Source organism: Nyctereutes procyonoides, unplaced genomic scaffold (genome assembly GCF_905146905.1).
Source record: "Nyctereutes procyonoides isolate TBG_1078 unplaced genomic scaffold, NYPRO_anot_genome, whole genome shotgun sequence".
NCBI classification, from domain to species: domain Eukaryota; kingdom Metazoa; phylum Chordata; class Mammalia; order Carnivora; family Canidae; genus Nyctereutes; species Nyctereutes procyonoides.
Window position 1 is genome coordinate 16,536,806 of NW_026575052.1, and position 15,695 is coordinate 16,552,500.

The 15,695-nt window shown below is 42.3% G+C and overlaps 1 protein-coding gene across 2 annotated transcripts in view; it reads left to right on the forward strand.

Moving 5' to 3' along the window:
* The first annotated feature begins 83 nt into the window (after window positions 1-83).
* The window catches only part of KPNA6 (karyopherin subunit alpha 6), a 54,613-nt gene continuing 39,001 nt past the window's right edge, over window positions 84-15,695 (forward strand). The window contains exons 1-2 of one of the 2 annotated variants that reach the window (XM_055332194.1): window positions 84-392; window positions 577-664. In XM_055332194.1, coding sequence (XP_055188169.1) covers window positions 661-664 — 4 coding nt within the window. In that variant the 5' untranslated portion in view covers window positions 84-392; window positions 577-660. Of the gene's footprint in view, window positions 665-15,695 lie in introns of both variants that reach the window. The other variant, XM_055332193.1, reaches the window with a different exon arrangement.

Consider the following 15,695-nt stretch of genomic DNA (forward strand, 5'->3'; position numbering starts at 1 on the left):
TGATAAAAATACAGAACCTATCCCGCCCACACCCCCACCCCCACCCCCCACCTCCTGCCCTCAGCTTGCTGGGGGTAGGGTGGAGGATGAAAGCGCTCTGTCAACTATAAAGCCCTGCACCGGTCTCATTATTTTTTCACTTATCTCCCAATAAGGTTGTAATCGGGTTTACTCTTAACTTCTTTATTTCCTTATCTCCATATCCTTAAGCAAATCTCTTCTTCCAGAGGATTCCTTATAAATATCTAGCTCAGGGTCTGTGATCGGCTTTAACTACGAGAGGAAGGAATGCGTTTCTGGGAGAGAAATTTTCTAGGGGAGGAGACCGCACTATAAAGAGGAAATACGAGCAGGAAAAGCTGAGAATTCCTAAGCACTCTTGATTTTTCTTAGTAAGTATCCCTCCTAGTCGCTCTCCACTACTCCTTTTTAATCCATCCCTATTCCCCCGCCTTTAGTAGCTGCGGTCTCTTTAAATGCGCTCCTCCCAGCAAACTGGGCTGTGGGGCGGAGAGCGCGTTTCTTCCCCGGGTTGAATGTTAAATTGTTTGTCCGTTTCGGGCTGCCGTCCTGCAGATCCGCCATATTGTCTGCTGAAGCTACCGCTGAAGCTGCCGCCGCTGCCGCTGCCGCCGCCAAGTAGGAGCGAGCGGAGCCGCGATGGGTGAGTAAGGACGCCAGGCAGTTGGGGACTCGAGCTGAGGCAGTCCTGGGGCTTGGGATCTAGCCGGAGCCTGTCTCTGGTCTGCGGAAGATGTCTGAGGCTCTTCCAGAGAGGTCTGAGGGGAGAAGCCAGGCCGGGAGAGCCGCTCAGGCCAGTTCGGGGCCGGACGAGGGCCCTTGCGGGAGCAGTCTTCGGAGGCTGGTTCCGGGAGCACCTTGCCACGCCTGGAGCCCCCACGTGGTGGCCCTGGGCCGGAGCCCACGCGTTCCCGGGGTCTGGAAGGGGGCCGCCCCTCCGGCCTACGCCGAGACCCGGGCTGGGGGACGGGCTACCGGCGGCAGGCCGGGGCGGCGCTGAGGAGCCCTCGCCAGGCGTGTGTTTGACCGACGCTCATCTTGACTGGATCCGGGGGCTCCTGTAAACTCCGGGGACACCCTGCTTACGTCGTGAATAGAGTCCTCTGGTGAGGCAGCGCCAGGCGAGCCGACTCCAGGCCCGTAATCTGGGGCAGCCATGCCGAAAGCAGCCCGGGCCGCTGAAGGCCGGCAGAACTTCCCGAGCCGCGGGCGGAAATGGGGTGGTTCGGTTGGACCCATTGACAGCCCAGTAGTAGGAAACCGCAGGCCAAGACCTCGGGGCCACATGTGGTAGATTGGGGATTTCAGGTGTGGGCCTGGCCCTGGTTAGGAGAAAAGGAGCGACCTGTTGCTCTCTCTGAAGGGACTCCGGCTGGCAAGGCCTGAGCTCGGAATAAGAAGGCGAGGTCTTTGGACTTAGCGACAGCACCATCAGTGAAGAGCTGTTTTCTCTTAAGCATTAAAAACTATTCATCATGCTAAGCTCTTCCTACGCGTGGGCATGGTTCTGACTGCTTTACATGTCACATTTTACTTAATGCGCACAACCCAATGAGACAGATACAACTGTTACTCTATTTTACAGGTAAGGAAACTGAGGCTTAGAGAGGGGTAAAGTAACTTACCCAAGGTCACGCACAGTTAGTGGCTAAACCAGGGTGATCCCACCAATGCCCTGGTTTATAGCTGCATTTTGTTATGGCTTGGCCACCTAGTGGTTGGGCTGGAAAGAAGGGAAGAAAGCTTTTAACCCCTAGGCAAAGTTGTAAAGGGTTTTGTTTTGGGGTTTTTTTGGGGTTTTGTTTTGGTGCTAGTGGGTCCACTTTGAAATCTTTAGTCTGAACAAAACGGAAAAACTCCAAAGTGAGTTGCTAACCCCAACTATTGTGTGTAGAGGGGAGAGCTAAATGAGATTCTGGGATTGAGTTTTGTAAGAACTCTGATCCTGAGGAAACATAATTTTTTCCCTTGAGCTGCGAGGCAGTAACTTTAGAATCAAATCTGGTATTACAATCCTGCCTGCCACTTTCTAGCTCTCATCCAGAGAAGTCACTTAAATATCAAATGCAGTAGAAAGCATCTAGCACAGCCCACAATCAATGTTATTTTCCTTTCCGATTCTTCCTTTCCTCAACTCTAGAAGGAAGGGAAAGGGAGTGTTGTCAAGATCTTTGAGGACTAAGATAGCACAGTGTTTAGAGCCTACTAAGAGCTCCATAGGCATCAGAACAGATTCTTTTCTACCTTCAATAGCATTCCTTTCCCTTAAGCACTTTGATTTCTAAAATCCACTGTCTAGCCTTATGGACTTACCTTTGTAACTGCAGCTTTATTTATCAATAGAAAATTTAGGGGACTTTTATGTTGTAAATTTCCTATCGGCTTTTGCTTTCAATTTTAGGAACACTGGTGCCTCAAAGGGAGGGAGGGAGCTAATGTTAAGTTTATCAAGCTCAGGGAAAAAAGTTTATGGATTGGGAAACAACCTTAGAGAAGATAACACAGCTAGTAAGCTACAATGGCAGAAGTGAGATCCTTACCCATTTTGTTGTACACAAACCTCTTAGAGTTAAGGTGTGAAGTAAAATTAGTCATTTTCTGGGAGACTTAAATGGAGGTTCTTATGTGGAGCAACAAAGTCTTTCAGGACACTTTCAGGGTCCTGAAAGTGATTTTTAGTATAGAGTCAGACAGCCTCTCTTTCTCTCCAACTCTTTCAGGTACCTCTACCCTGTCCCACTTGGTCTTTCTGAACATCCAGCTATTGGTGTATGTGTTTTTTTGGCTGATCCTTATACATATGTGAGTGAAACTAGTGTAAGGATATATTTAATCCTAACATGGAATCCAAGGTAGTTTGGGTTATCCCCATTCATAAATGAATAAACTGAGGCTTTGAGAAGATTAAGTGACTTGTCCAAGGCTGGTGATCTAGGCCTTTTGTGTGCTGGGGTCACTAACACAGCTTGTATACCACACCTCCATGAATCTAGAACTTGGTGTTCTCACACTGGCTCTCAGGTGAGCTCCACTCAAGCTCTGGCCTATATTTTATACTGTTAGTCCTGTGCCAAACTTCATTAGCTTTAACAGACTTGTAGTGATTTCACTGCCATTAGGAGCCTGTGGGGGTGATGCTTGCAGCTCTGGAAGTTACTTACTCTAACCTTCCCTAGCAGAGACCACAGTCTCAAAAGACTAAGCCTTGGCAGACTCTGGTTGTGTTATCACCCATTCCTGACATCTTGCTAACCAGGAACCTGGCAGCCCCTCCTCAGCCCCAGGGATAGGTCTTGATTAATATAAACTATAAACCAATTATTGTAATTCTATCTCCCTAGGCAGTGATTGATTGGGTTTGTGATGCAGCTCTGGCTAATTAGACAGGAAGGGAAGCCTGGCGGACTTCTGGAAAATACTTCCTTATTTAAAAGAGATTTTCCAGGTTTTGATTGATTGATTGGATTGCCAACATCTATTTTAATTTGGGTATCAACAAAGTATGAGGGCCTCAAAAAAAAGAGAAAGAGATGGGCAAGCTATAATAGCCAGCACTTAAATAGAACTTGCTATATGCTAGGCACTAGGTACTACAGTATTAACTCCTTTACATCTCAGATTCTTGTGTTCTAGTTGAGGAAACTGAAGCACAGAGAAGTTTAGTCATTTGTGCAAGGTCGGAGCTAGTAAATAGAACACTTAGATAGTATGGTTCTAACCAACTTGTAGGCTATTAAGGGCTGTGTTCTGCTTCTGGAAAAGAGCCCTTTTCTGACTTTGAAATTAGCATTAGTAATGGTAGGGTCATGAGGCAGAATTTATAAATAAGAGCAGGGCGTTCTCAGGGTGAAAGAGAAGATGGGAAGAATTTGATGTTTTTGAGCAACTGAATTAGGCAACTTTGGAATTGTCTTATCTCTTGGTTTAACTAGGATACCTAAGGCCACTTCTAGTTTGTTTTTTGGCTGCAAGTAACAAAACCGTTCTGATAACACTTCCAGATCAAGAAGTAACTTAGCCCATCTCTTTTAGTTTCCCTCCAACATTGCCCACCCACCCAACAGTGTACAACAGCTATTTGCAGAGCAGGCACCTAATCATCAACGACCTAAGTGTCACACAAGCATCAAACTCAAACTCCTTTCCTGGCCTGCTTTTCCTGCATTTTTGTTAATGGTAGGACTACTGGCCCAGACACTAGGGCATCTATCCATCTTTTGTTCCTCACTCTTTTATTCCCTTTCTGTATTGGCAGTTGAAGATTCAGTGAAGTACTAGATATCAAAAAAGAGTAAGTTGTAAAGTTAATAATTTAGAAGTCCTCCAGATCTTTTATATAGCTTCCTGTACCACTGCTGTAATTCTTGTAGCAGTGTTGCTAAAACATCCATTTGACCTTGTCACTCTACTCCTTAGTTTAGGAATCTTCATGGAGTTATCATCTACAGGATAAAATCATAACCTATACAGTATGATATGCAAGGCCTTCCTATTGATTTTACTAATCTTATTCTATTTAAAGACTTCATAACCTGCATTCCATTCAGACTACCTCCTTTGTCCTTTAGCATTGCTGGCTGAGAATGTAAGAAGCAATCCCTTCCCCATCCATCTTTTCCTATGGAAATCTTGCTTGATTTTCTGTCTTATTTATTTACTTTAAAGATTTATTAATTTATTCATGAGAGACACAGAGAGGCAGAGACCTAGGTAAGGGAGACGCAGGCTCCCCATGGGACTCCATCCTAGATCCCGGGATCACGCCCTGAGCCAAAGGCAGACGCTCAACCACTGAGCCACCCAGGCGTCCCTCAGTCTAATTTAAATGCTACCTTCAGGCACCTGTCTCAGTCACTTATTCAGTTAAGCATCTACCATCGGCTCAGGTCATGATCCTGGGGTCTTGGGGGTCCTGGGATTGAGCCCTGCTCTGTGAGGAGCCTCCTCCCTTTTCCTGCTGCTCCCCCTGCTTATGTGCTCTCTTGCTCTGTTAAATAAATAAATAAATCTTTTTAAAAATGCTACTTCCTTCATGAATTCTCAAATACTTTATGCCTTCCAAACTGCAAGTGAACTCTCCTCTGAATTCCATGGTACTTTATTCTTACCCTTCATATAGCCAATTTCATATTCTTTATTGCATCAGTTATTTAATCTGTAATATAATTTTTTTTCAAATAACTTGATCTCCACAGTCTTACAGTTATCATCTCTAAAATAGGGATAATAATATCTACCTCATAAGGGTTAGGGGATTCAATGAGCAAAAGTATGTAGACCATTTTAGCATGGTGTTTATAGCCATGTAATAAAGTACTCATAGTAATTGCTTTTAGTCCATGAATAAATAAAGGACTTAGTATGCTTCAGGCTCTATGCTAAATACAGGTTAATCAGTTTGTCTTTGAGGGGAAGGCAGTAACATGCTATGAAAACTTGTCAGAAACATACTTTTAGCGGCCAGGCAGGCAATGGTATTCATCAATTTCAACAAATGTTTCTTGAATACCTAGTATGTGCCAGGGACTGTTCTAGGCCCTGGAAATACAGTGGTGAATGAAACAAAAATCTGTCTTTCTGGGTTTAAATCTGCAATTTCTGAGTTTAAATTCTAATGGAGGGACGCCTGGGTGGGGCTCAGCAGTTGAGCGACTGCCTTCGGCCCAGGGTGTGATCCTGGAGACCCAGGATGGAGTCCCATATCGGGCTCCCGGTGTGGAGCCTGCTTCTCCCTCTGCCTATGTCTTTGCCTGCCTCTCTCTCTCTGTGTGTCTCTCATGAATAAGTAAATAAAATCTAAAAAATAAATAAATAAATTCTAATGGATAATCAACCACATGGAGACTGGCAGGCCAACTACAGAGCTCCATGCGGTCTATGCAGCTCTAGCCATTTTTTGCTACGGGGACTAGAGGTCTAGCATTGCCTTATTGCATAATTTCCCATTTCTTTCCACAGTCCCTCTCCCCTTGAAGTTGGAAATCCAGATTTTCATGATATTATTGGATTAAACATTTGTAAATATGACAAGTTAACTCTTAAGATCTAAAAACCTTGGGGCACCTGGTTTAAGCGTCTGACTCAATCTCAGCTCAGGTCTCAATCTCACCATCATGAGTTCAGGCTGTGTTGGGCTCTATGTGGGGCGTGTAGTCTACTTAAAAAAAATACCTAAAAACCTTAAGCTAACCAAATATTTGGATATTTGAGGCCAAATATAGCCCAAGAACTGCCTGTCTTACTTGTAAAATATTAGAAATAATATTGTGTATTTTATAAAATATTTCTTGATTTATGTGTTTAAAAACATTTTTAAAGGATGAAGACAGGAGCACCCAGGGGGTGTGGTCGGGTGTCCGACTCTTGGTTTTGGCTCATGTCATGATCTCAGAGTCTTGGGACCCTGCTCAGCAAGGAGCCTGCATTTCCCTCTCTGCCCCTCCCCCCCAACTCTTGTGCACTCATACACCCGCTTTCAAATAAATCTTTTAAAAAAAGATGCACAAGAGATTAGAAGTCCGTATTTTAAGTAGTCTTCTAGATAATTTAAATTTTTGGCTGACTTTATCTGATTAGCTGGCCATTGTTTTTGTTTTATTGTGATGCGGCAGGTGAAATCCTGGTACTTAGGAGTCACACTTTCAAGGACATCAGCTCTGCTGTTTTTTGTTCCTCTTGTGCTTACTTTATTAACATTATCTTCCATTAAGTTTATTGATAGGATTCCAAGCCATTTATCCATTTTGTGAATATTTAGTTAAAACTAGATAGCTTGTAAATCCACTTAAATATAATATAGCTTGTAAATCCAAACTACATTAGGAGGCAGTATGAACTAGTGAATGAACTAGCATCTCCACCTTCTTGGTATAACTTCCAGTATTCCTTTAGGAAAAATTTGGCCATTTGACCAGGAGATAAACATTGCCACATTGCCTAGGCTTCTTGTGTAGACTTGATAAGAGCCTCATTAACCTCTTCTTTTGTCACACACTCCAAATTTCTTGAAACAGTTTGCCTTTCCTCAATCATTTCTTAGCCCACTCTAATTTGCTTGCATGCCATCAAAACATTTTTTTAAAGATTTTAAATTATTAATAGGCTTACAAGTACATATTCATCTATAATAAAAGTAGGCCTCGCTAATGCCTGTATTAGTATAAAACCATAAGTTTGATAATATCATTTCTGAGATTAAAACCCTTCAATGGCATTCATTAACATCAGGAAAAGTCCAAATATCATTTCCCTCCATGCTACCAGTCCATTATTCTACCAATCCTTTGCTTCTGAAATAATCATTCCCACTCTGCCACTAACCATTATTATTCCATAGGTGATACCACACTTAAAGGCCTTCCCTGAGTCCACAGCATTTTGGACTGCCTCATCCAAATATTTACCATTTTTCACTGGTCTCCAAAGTATGGGACACATAACTAGGAGGTAGGAAGAAAAACATGTGTATATACTAATATATGCATTGGCAAGGCATACTTTTATTATAGATGAATATATACTTGTAAGCCTGTTAATAATTTAAAAATCTTTAAAAAAATGTTTTGATGGCATGCAAGCAATTTAGAGTGGGCTAAGAAATGATGGAGGAGAGGCAAACTGTTGCATGAAATTTGGAGTGCGTGGACAAAGAAGAGGTTAATGAGGCTCTTATCAAGTCTACACAAGAAATCATCAACACTTGAGTTAGGGCAGTTGGCAGTAGGAATGGAGAAAAAGAGAGTGCAAAAATAATTAGGAAATAACGTTTGCCCAAAAAAAAGGAATAAAGTTTGCATTTCTTACTGATTTGATGTGTTGATAAGGAGAAAGTTGTCAAGAGTAATTCCCACATTTCTAGCTTGAAAAGCTGAGATATTGGTACAGACCCCTATTTCCTTGTATCTGTATTTTCTCAGCCTTTTCTTTCATTATCATCCTCCTGAGGAGCTGTTGTAGACATTTTTTTTTCCTGATGCATTCCTCCCATGAAATTTTAACAGATACACTCTTTATATGTACAGTAGTATATCTGTGCTCTATACCTAAAAAGAGTAGACATAAAGCTTGCTTTTTATTCAGTGTAAGGTTAAGAATGAAGAAATAGGGGATCCCTGGGTGGCTCAGCGGTTTAGCGCCTGCCTTCGGCCCAGGGCATGATCCTGGAGTCCTGGGATCGAGTCCCACATCGGGCTCCCTGAGTGGAGCCTGCTTCTCCCTCTGCCTGTGTCTCTGCGTCTCCATCTGTGTCTCTCATGAATAAATAAATAAAATCTTTAAAAAAAAATGAAGAAATAAAAACTTTAGGTTAAAAGTTAAATTTAAAAGTGTTTGCATTTAAGTAAGGTTTGTAGCTGTATTTGCTGAATAACTTTTTTTTAAATTTTTATTTATTATGATAGTCAGAGAGAGAGAGAGACAGGGGCAGAGACATAGGCAGAGGGAGAAGCAGGCTCCATGCACCAGGAGCCCGATGTGGGATTCGATCCCGGGTCTCCAGGATCGCGCCCTGGGCCAAAGGCAGGTGCTAAATTGCTGCGCCACCCAGGGATCCCATAATGTAATCTATTTACTTACAGATTATAATATTGATTTGCATATGCATCTCAGGAATAAATAAAATCTTTAAAAAAAGAAAAATGTCAGTAATATCTAAACGAATATCTAAAAGGTATTTAAGTTGTAAATTTTTTCATATCAAGCAGTTAAGTTCATTTAATTCTTTGCATATGCAAATTATCATTTATAAATACTTAACTAATCAAAACCTTTAAAATCAAAGTGTTCATTTTTCCAATAGAAAAAAAAAAACACTTTAAGGTTACTTTAAGTGAACTTTTAACTGCTATAAAATATAAACTTTTAATTTCCAAGAAAGCATTAGGTATCAAACATAAGTAACATCTGCAAGGGATAATGATAGGTATGCACAAACCACTTCTTGTATGACTTCAAAATCCAGTGGTCAGTCAAGAGAAAGTCCCCTAGTCGTGGCCATCTATTCACCATAACTTTGTAGTACAAATTTTGCATACTTACTGTCTGCCTTCCATGAAATCAGTGTCAGTACTGCTCAAGTAATACTCAGGAATGCCCAATGAGAAAAATTAAATACTAAGAAATAAAACTTGGGGTACCTGGGTGGCTCAGTCTGTTAAGCATCTGCCTTTGGCTCAGGTCATGATCCCGGGTCCTGGGATCAAGTCCCGTGTCAGGGTCCCTGCTCAGTGGGGAGCCTGCTTTTCCCTCTCCCCTTGTCATGCTCACTCTTGTACTCTCTCTCAAATAAATTAAAAAAAAAAAGACTTTGTTGATAATGTTGAGCTTTGGAGAACCACATACTGTTGTAACATTTTAAGTCTCCCACTCTCCATGAACCAGTTTCACCCTTTTGGGTGCAGTATTTACCCCATCAAGAATGCATGTCTTAAGAAACCATTTATGCCTAATATTTCAGAATTCTTTTATATTTATATATATATAAAGATATATAAATATAATTTCTGAATTCTGAGATATATAAATTTCAGAATTCTAATCATTTAGATTTTTTTTATTATTTTTTAAAGATTTTATTTATTCATGAGAGACACAGAGAGAGAGAGAGGCAGAGACATAGGCAGAGGGAGAAGCAGGCTCCATGCAGGGAGCTTGATCCAGGATCATGCTCTGGGCCAAAGGCAGGCACCAAACCGCTGAGCCACCCAGGCACCCCTCATTTAGATTTTAGAAAGGCATTATAGTGCATATGAATTGGATAGCACCTCCAGCAGGGTCTGGGGTAGAGTCCTATATAGTTAAGTATTAGTAACATTTTGTAGCAAACCATTATGTGGGATAAATAAAGGCTGTAGTCTCATGGGTTTGTTTTTTTTTTTAAGATTTTATTTATTTATTCATGAGAGACAGAGAGAGAGAGGGAGAGATGTAGGCAGAGGGAGAAGCATGCTTCATGCAGGAAGCCCAGTGTGGGACCTGATCCCAGGATCCTGGAACCCTGGGATCACACCCTGAGCCAAAGGCAGACGCTTAACTGCTGAGCCACTCAGGCATCCCTGTAGTCTCATGTTTTGTTCAAGTTCTGCTAAATATGTTTTGAAGCTGTATTTACTAAATATTTTCAGAGCTCTTTTTCAGAATTTCAAATAAGGGATTGTGGATAGTGAATTTAAAAGAATGTATAAGGAGCAGGTTTATGGAAAAGATAAATTTTTTTAACATGCTTTTTAAAAAGATATTTCTGGGGGGTGACTAGGGGGCTTAGGCGTCTTAACTCTTGATCTCAGCTCAGGTCTTCATCACAGGGTTGTGAGTTAAAATCTTGCATTGGACTTCATGCTGGATGGGGAGCCTACTTTAAAAAGATGTTTCTGGGATATGGATAGAAGGACCCCCTTGGGTATTAGGTGTGGACTGCAGATGTAGATTTGAAAATTATCACACTTTTTCAAAGATGCAATAATTGTCTAATGAGACATGATTGGTATTGCTTATTTTGGGATGAGATAAATGATAAAGGCCCCTTTTAAAAAAATTATTTATTTGAGAGAAAGACTGGGGGGAGTGGCAGAGGGAAAGAATCTCCAAGCAGACTCCCAGCTGATTGGGAACCTGAAAAAGGGCCTGATCTCACGACCCATGAGATCACTATCTGAGGTGAAACCAAGAGCTGAACGCTCAACCGACTGAGCCACCTAGGTACTCCAAGAATAAGCTCTTTTTTAAAATCTGGCTCGTTGGTTCTTTCAGCCTAGCTTTGGAGGGAGTGAGGATGGACTAGAAGGGTAAAGATTAAGAGAAAGCTACAGTATTGGGAAAAAGGAAAAGGAAAACCACCAATTATAGAGCAAGAAAATAAAGCTGTCCTCTTTGGCCCTAACTTCCTAGAAATTGTCCTCGTGGGGAATTGAGGCCTTTCAGAGTAGAAGCTGAGAAGAAAAAGAAAATACCAGTGTTTCAGCATTGAGGCCCTACATACCGTCATGTTACTTAATCAATCCTACAGGACTATAAAGTTTATTCTTATTTTATGGATCATGGAGGTAGAGACTCAAAGGTAGTGGTTATGCCATTAGGATTGCAGCCCAACCCAACTGCCTCCCAAATTGGTGCTCTTTCTCACTGAATCATTTTGGAAGGAGTTGATGGGGTTTAAGGGGCAACACTGGATGTCTATATACACGGCCTGCCTTTGAGAGCAGAAAGGATTTCCTTTGTGGCCTCTCAGTCTGGTGCTTCTCCCCCATATTGTCTTCGGCCCTTTGTAGTTCGGGCCTTAGAAGATTGCCTCCCCAAATTGGCTCTTTTTTTGGATTAATATGTACAGGTTAGAGAAATCTCTCCTGTTGATTTGTCAGAAGGACTCTTGGAAAAGCCCTTTCTCAGATTACGAACAGTTAAAGAGCAAATCAGAGAGATTTGTGAGACCAACCTACAGACAACCCAGAACCCTCCATTTAAGGACTAGGGATGGAGCAGCATCATGCTGCAGAATAGAGGCCCAAGTAGCCAGCAGTTCATTGTTACATCTCAGAGACGTTTTGCCATGGACTAACTAAACTGTTCTTGTTCCTCAAAACAACCTTGGGCTCTTCTAATCTCATCTTTGTTCCTGGTGAACTGTTCTCCTTTTCTACCCCATTACCTTCAGAAATATTAACCACCTAACTTCCAAAGACCCCTGTAGAGCATACACAGGACAGATAGTTCTTACTCCCACCTTCTGAACTCATTGAACACTTAGATTCATTGTCTTTTGTATTCTTGATGCTATAAGAGTTAAGTAAGTTGTAAAACTTCCTTTTTATTTATTTATTTATTTATTTATTTATTTATTTATTTATTTATTTATTTATGATAGTCACACAGAATGAGAGAGAGGCAGAGACATAGGCAGAGGGAGAAGCAGGCTCCATGCACCGGGAGCCCGATATGGGATTCGATCCTGGGTCTCCAGGATCGTGCCCTGGGCCAAAGGCAGGCGCCAAACCGCTGCGCCACCCAGGGATCCCAACTTCCTTTTTTTTTTTAATTTTATTTATTTATGATAGGCACACAGTGAGAGAGAGAGAGAGAGAGAGAGAGAGAGGCAGAGACACAGGCAGAGGGAGAAGCAGGCTCCATGCACCGGGAGCCCGATGTGGGACTCGATCCCGGGTCTCCAGGATCGCGCCCTGGGCCAAAGGCAGGCGCCAAACCGCTGCGCCACCCAGGGATCCTGTTGTAAAACTTCCTAAAGGCAGAAACCTTTACACAGTGTCTGGCACACACATTTTTTAAAATGTCTATTTGAGTCAGTTTGATGATTATTTGGATTATATTTTATTTTTATACATTTTTTTTATGAGGCTCGAACTTATAACCCCAAGATCAAGAGTCACAAAGCTCTACTAACTGAACCAACCAGGTGCTCCTATTTTCTTCTTCATTCCTTGAGTAATGTGTGTAGAAGATACTCAGTGAATATTTTGGAGCTAGCTTAAATGGAAGTTTTGCTCTTTGGTTTCTGTACTTTAATTCATCTTAGTTCCTTTCAGCAGCTAATGGTAGTGGCAGTGGGGTATCCCTAATAAGGTGAGAGCTGGGGTGGCTGGGTGGCTTAGTCAGTTAACCATCTGCCTTTGGCTCAGGTCATAATCCCCAGTGTCCTGGGATCATCAAGTCATTGGGCTCCCTGCTCATCTGGGAGTCTGCTTCTCCCTCTGCCTCTCCTCTGACTTGTGTTCTCTCTCTCTCTCTCTCTCTCTCTCTCTCTCTCTGTCACTCACTCTGTCTCTTAAATAAATAAATAAATTTTTAAAGGTGAGAGCTGCCAGATTCTGCACAGTCTACAAAGGATAATTGGAAATTTTCTTTGGGAGAAATTGTCTGGACTATAGCTATCCTAGTCCTGTCCTGTGTTTCCAACTACCCCTTATTTCCCACCACACCACTAGATCTGACCATTGCACTTATATATAGATTCAAGGGCCAAAAGGACTAGTAAATCTATGGGAAAATTAGCCTTAGAGAATTAGTGCCTGGGACTGTCATCATCTGACTGATTCAGGACTTCAGTGTGCCATACTTCGCTTAGACCTTATACAAACTATAATACATAGTTTGTATGCAGATACAGTTTTTCCATGTGGTCTTTTAGCCAAACCACCTAGTTTATAGATTCAGCTTTGTTTCCTAGAGTGATCACTGTTCAGCCCAGTCCTGTGAGGATCTGCCAGAATAAAATAGCCTAATTATGGCCTCATTGTGGTTTGACCCAGTTGTCCCATAGAAGAGCCTCTCCCATTGTCTTGGTGACTAGCATTTCTGACAGGCTGGCAGATAACACCCTGAGAGCCTCATGCTATGCTGTTTCATAATACTGTTTTCTTGTTTGCAGTATTTCCTGGTCATAACACTATGGGAGAAACTCCAGAAGTTTGAAAGGCTATTACCAAACCTAATCCTAAAGTACTTTCATGTGTATTGTTTATCTTCATCATAACTCTGAGGTAGACAGGGTAAGGATAGGAAAATTGAGATACATGTAAGTGACACCCAAGGTTGTACATTTATTGAGTAGCAAGACCAGAAATCCAATTGCCTGGCCTTGTGGCTCCTTTTACCAGTACCACACTGTCTCCAGTATGGCTTTTGGTGGTCCATTTAGCACAGCTGTCTTCTCTCTCTCTCTCTCTCTCTCTCTCTCTCTTTTTTTTTTTTTTAAGATTTTATTTATTTATTCATGAGAGACACACAGAGAGGCAGAGACACAGGCAGAGGGAGAAGCAGGCTCCATGAAAGGAGCCCGATGTGGGACTCAATCCTGGGACTCCAGGATCACGCCCTGGGCCAAAGGCAGGCGCTAAACCACTGAGCCATCCAGGGATCCCCACAGCTGTCATCTCTTAGCTATTTCTTTCTAATGCAAACCCTTGAAGATATTTTGTCCATTTACATAATGCTGAACTTTCTTTTTAAGAGTATTTCTAAAGATTTTATTAAATAGAGAGCATGAGCAGAGGGAGAGTGGCAGACTTCCCATTGAGGATGGAGCCCAACACCAAGCTCAATCTCATGACTTGAGATCATGACCTGAGCTGAAATCAAGAGTCAGATGCCTGAGTCACCCAGGTGCCCCTATAATGTTCAACTTTTTTTTTTTTTTTTAAGATTTTATTTGGCAAAGCAGGCATGTGCACAAGCAGGGGGAGCGGGAGCGGGAGGGACTGGATCCTAGGACCCTGGGATCATGACCTGAGCGGAAGGCAGATGCTTAACCGACTGAGCCACCCAGGTGTCCCCATTGAACTTCTAAAAACATTTTTAAATCCTGCACCATACTTAAATGACATTTATCTTAGCTCATCGTATTTCCCTCAACTTGATATCATCAGCGCAGCAGTTGTAGCCACCTCCAGGAACTCCCTTCTACACACACAAACACACACGCAGGGTGGAATACTTCTAAAACAAGGAGGATAAACTCAAATGATTGTTTTTGTTTATCCTTTGAAGTGGCAGACCGCCTTCAAGTGATTGCCTAACCACCTGCCAGTCCCTACAATTTTCTACTTCTGTTCTGTCAGTGTCGTTGTCATCTAATATTTGTATTCCCCATTCCTGGCAGAAACTGGATCACATCTCATACGAGGGTTTGAAGCAGGCAGTCGTTAGGGTGGTAGAAGGAACATTGACACTTCTTCCAGAAAATAACAGGCTGTTAAGTATATGTGGTGGGGAGAGCATTGGCTTTAGAAATACCTGGATTAGACCCATTTAATTAATTGGGTCCTTCTGCAAGGTATGCCTTTGTCTCCCTACCTCTGAAATGGGGATTCTATATGAGTTTAGCTTTAAAAGCTAACCATAAATGTTTGGGCGCCTGGGTGGTTCAGCGGTTTAGCATTGCCTTCCGCCCGGGGCGTGATCCTGGAGACCCAGGATCGAGTCCCACGTCAGGCTCCCTTGCACGGAGCCTGCTTCTCTCTCTGCCTATGTCTCTGCCTGTGTCTGTGTGTGTGTGTGTGTGTGTGTCTCATGAATAAATAAAATCTTTAGAAAAACCAAATCAGGGATCCCTGGGTGGCGCAGCGGTTTAGCGCCTGCCTTTGGCCCAGGGCGCGATCCTGGAGACCCGGGATCGAATCCCACGTCAGGCTCCCGGTGCATGGAGCCTGCTTCTCCCTCTGCCTGTATCTCTGCCTCTCTCTATCTGTGTGACCGTCATAAATAAATAAAAATTTAAAAAAAAAAAAAAAGAAAAAAAAAAGAAAAACCAAATCATTACTAAATTGTTACTAATCAAATTTGAGTTTTCCTTGGGAATGTCTTCTCATAGATGTTAGACGTTGACTTTGGGCTATTTCAAAGATCTTTCAAAAGGGATATTTTGGATTTTACTCTGGATTTAGATAAAACCTTTTTACCATGGTTAGAGACTTTGGAAAGCATTCTGGACTGAACTTGAAGACTGCTTCACATCTAGCAGTGAGGACACAAATTTTCTTGGCAGGAGTATCATGAGCCTTACCTGTGTTGGGGCCTGACAGAGGTCTTGCAAGACACAGAACTAAGAAACTTGACACAGGAAAGGAACATGTGTACTGCAGCAGTTTGTTGGTTTGATAGACTAGTTTAATCCTAAAAATCATTAACTTTGAAGGTATCACAAAGATAAACTAGTTAAGAAAGGACTT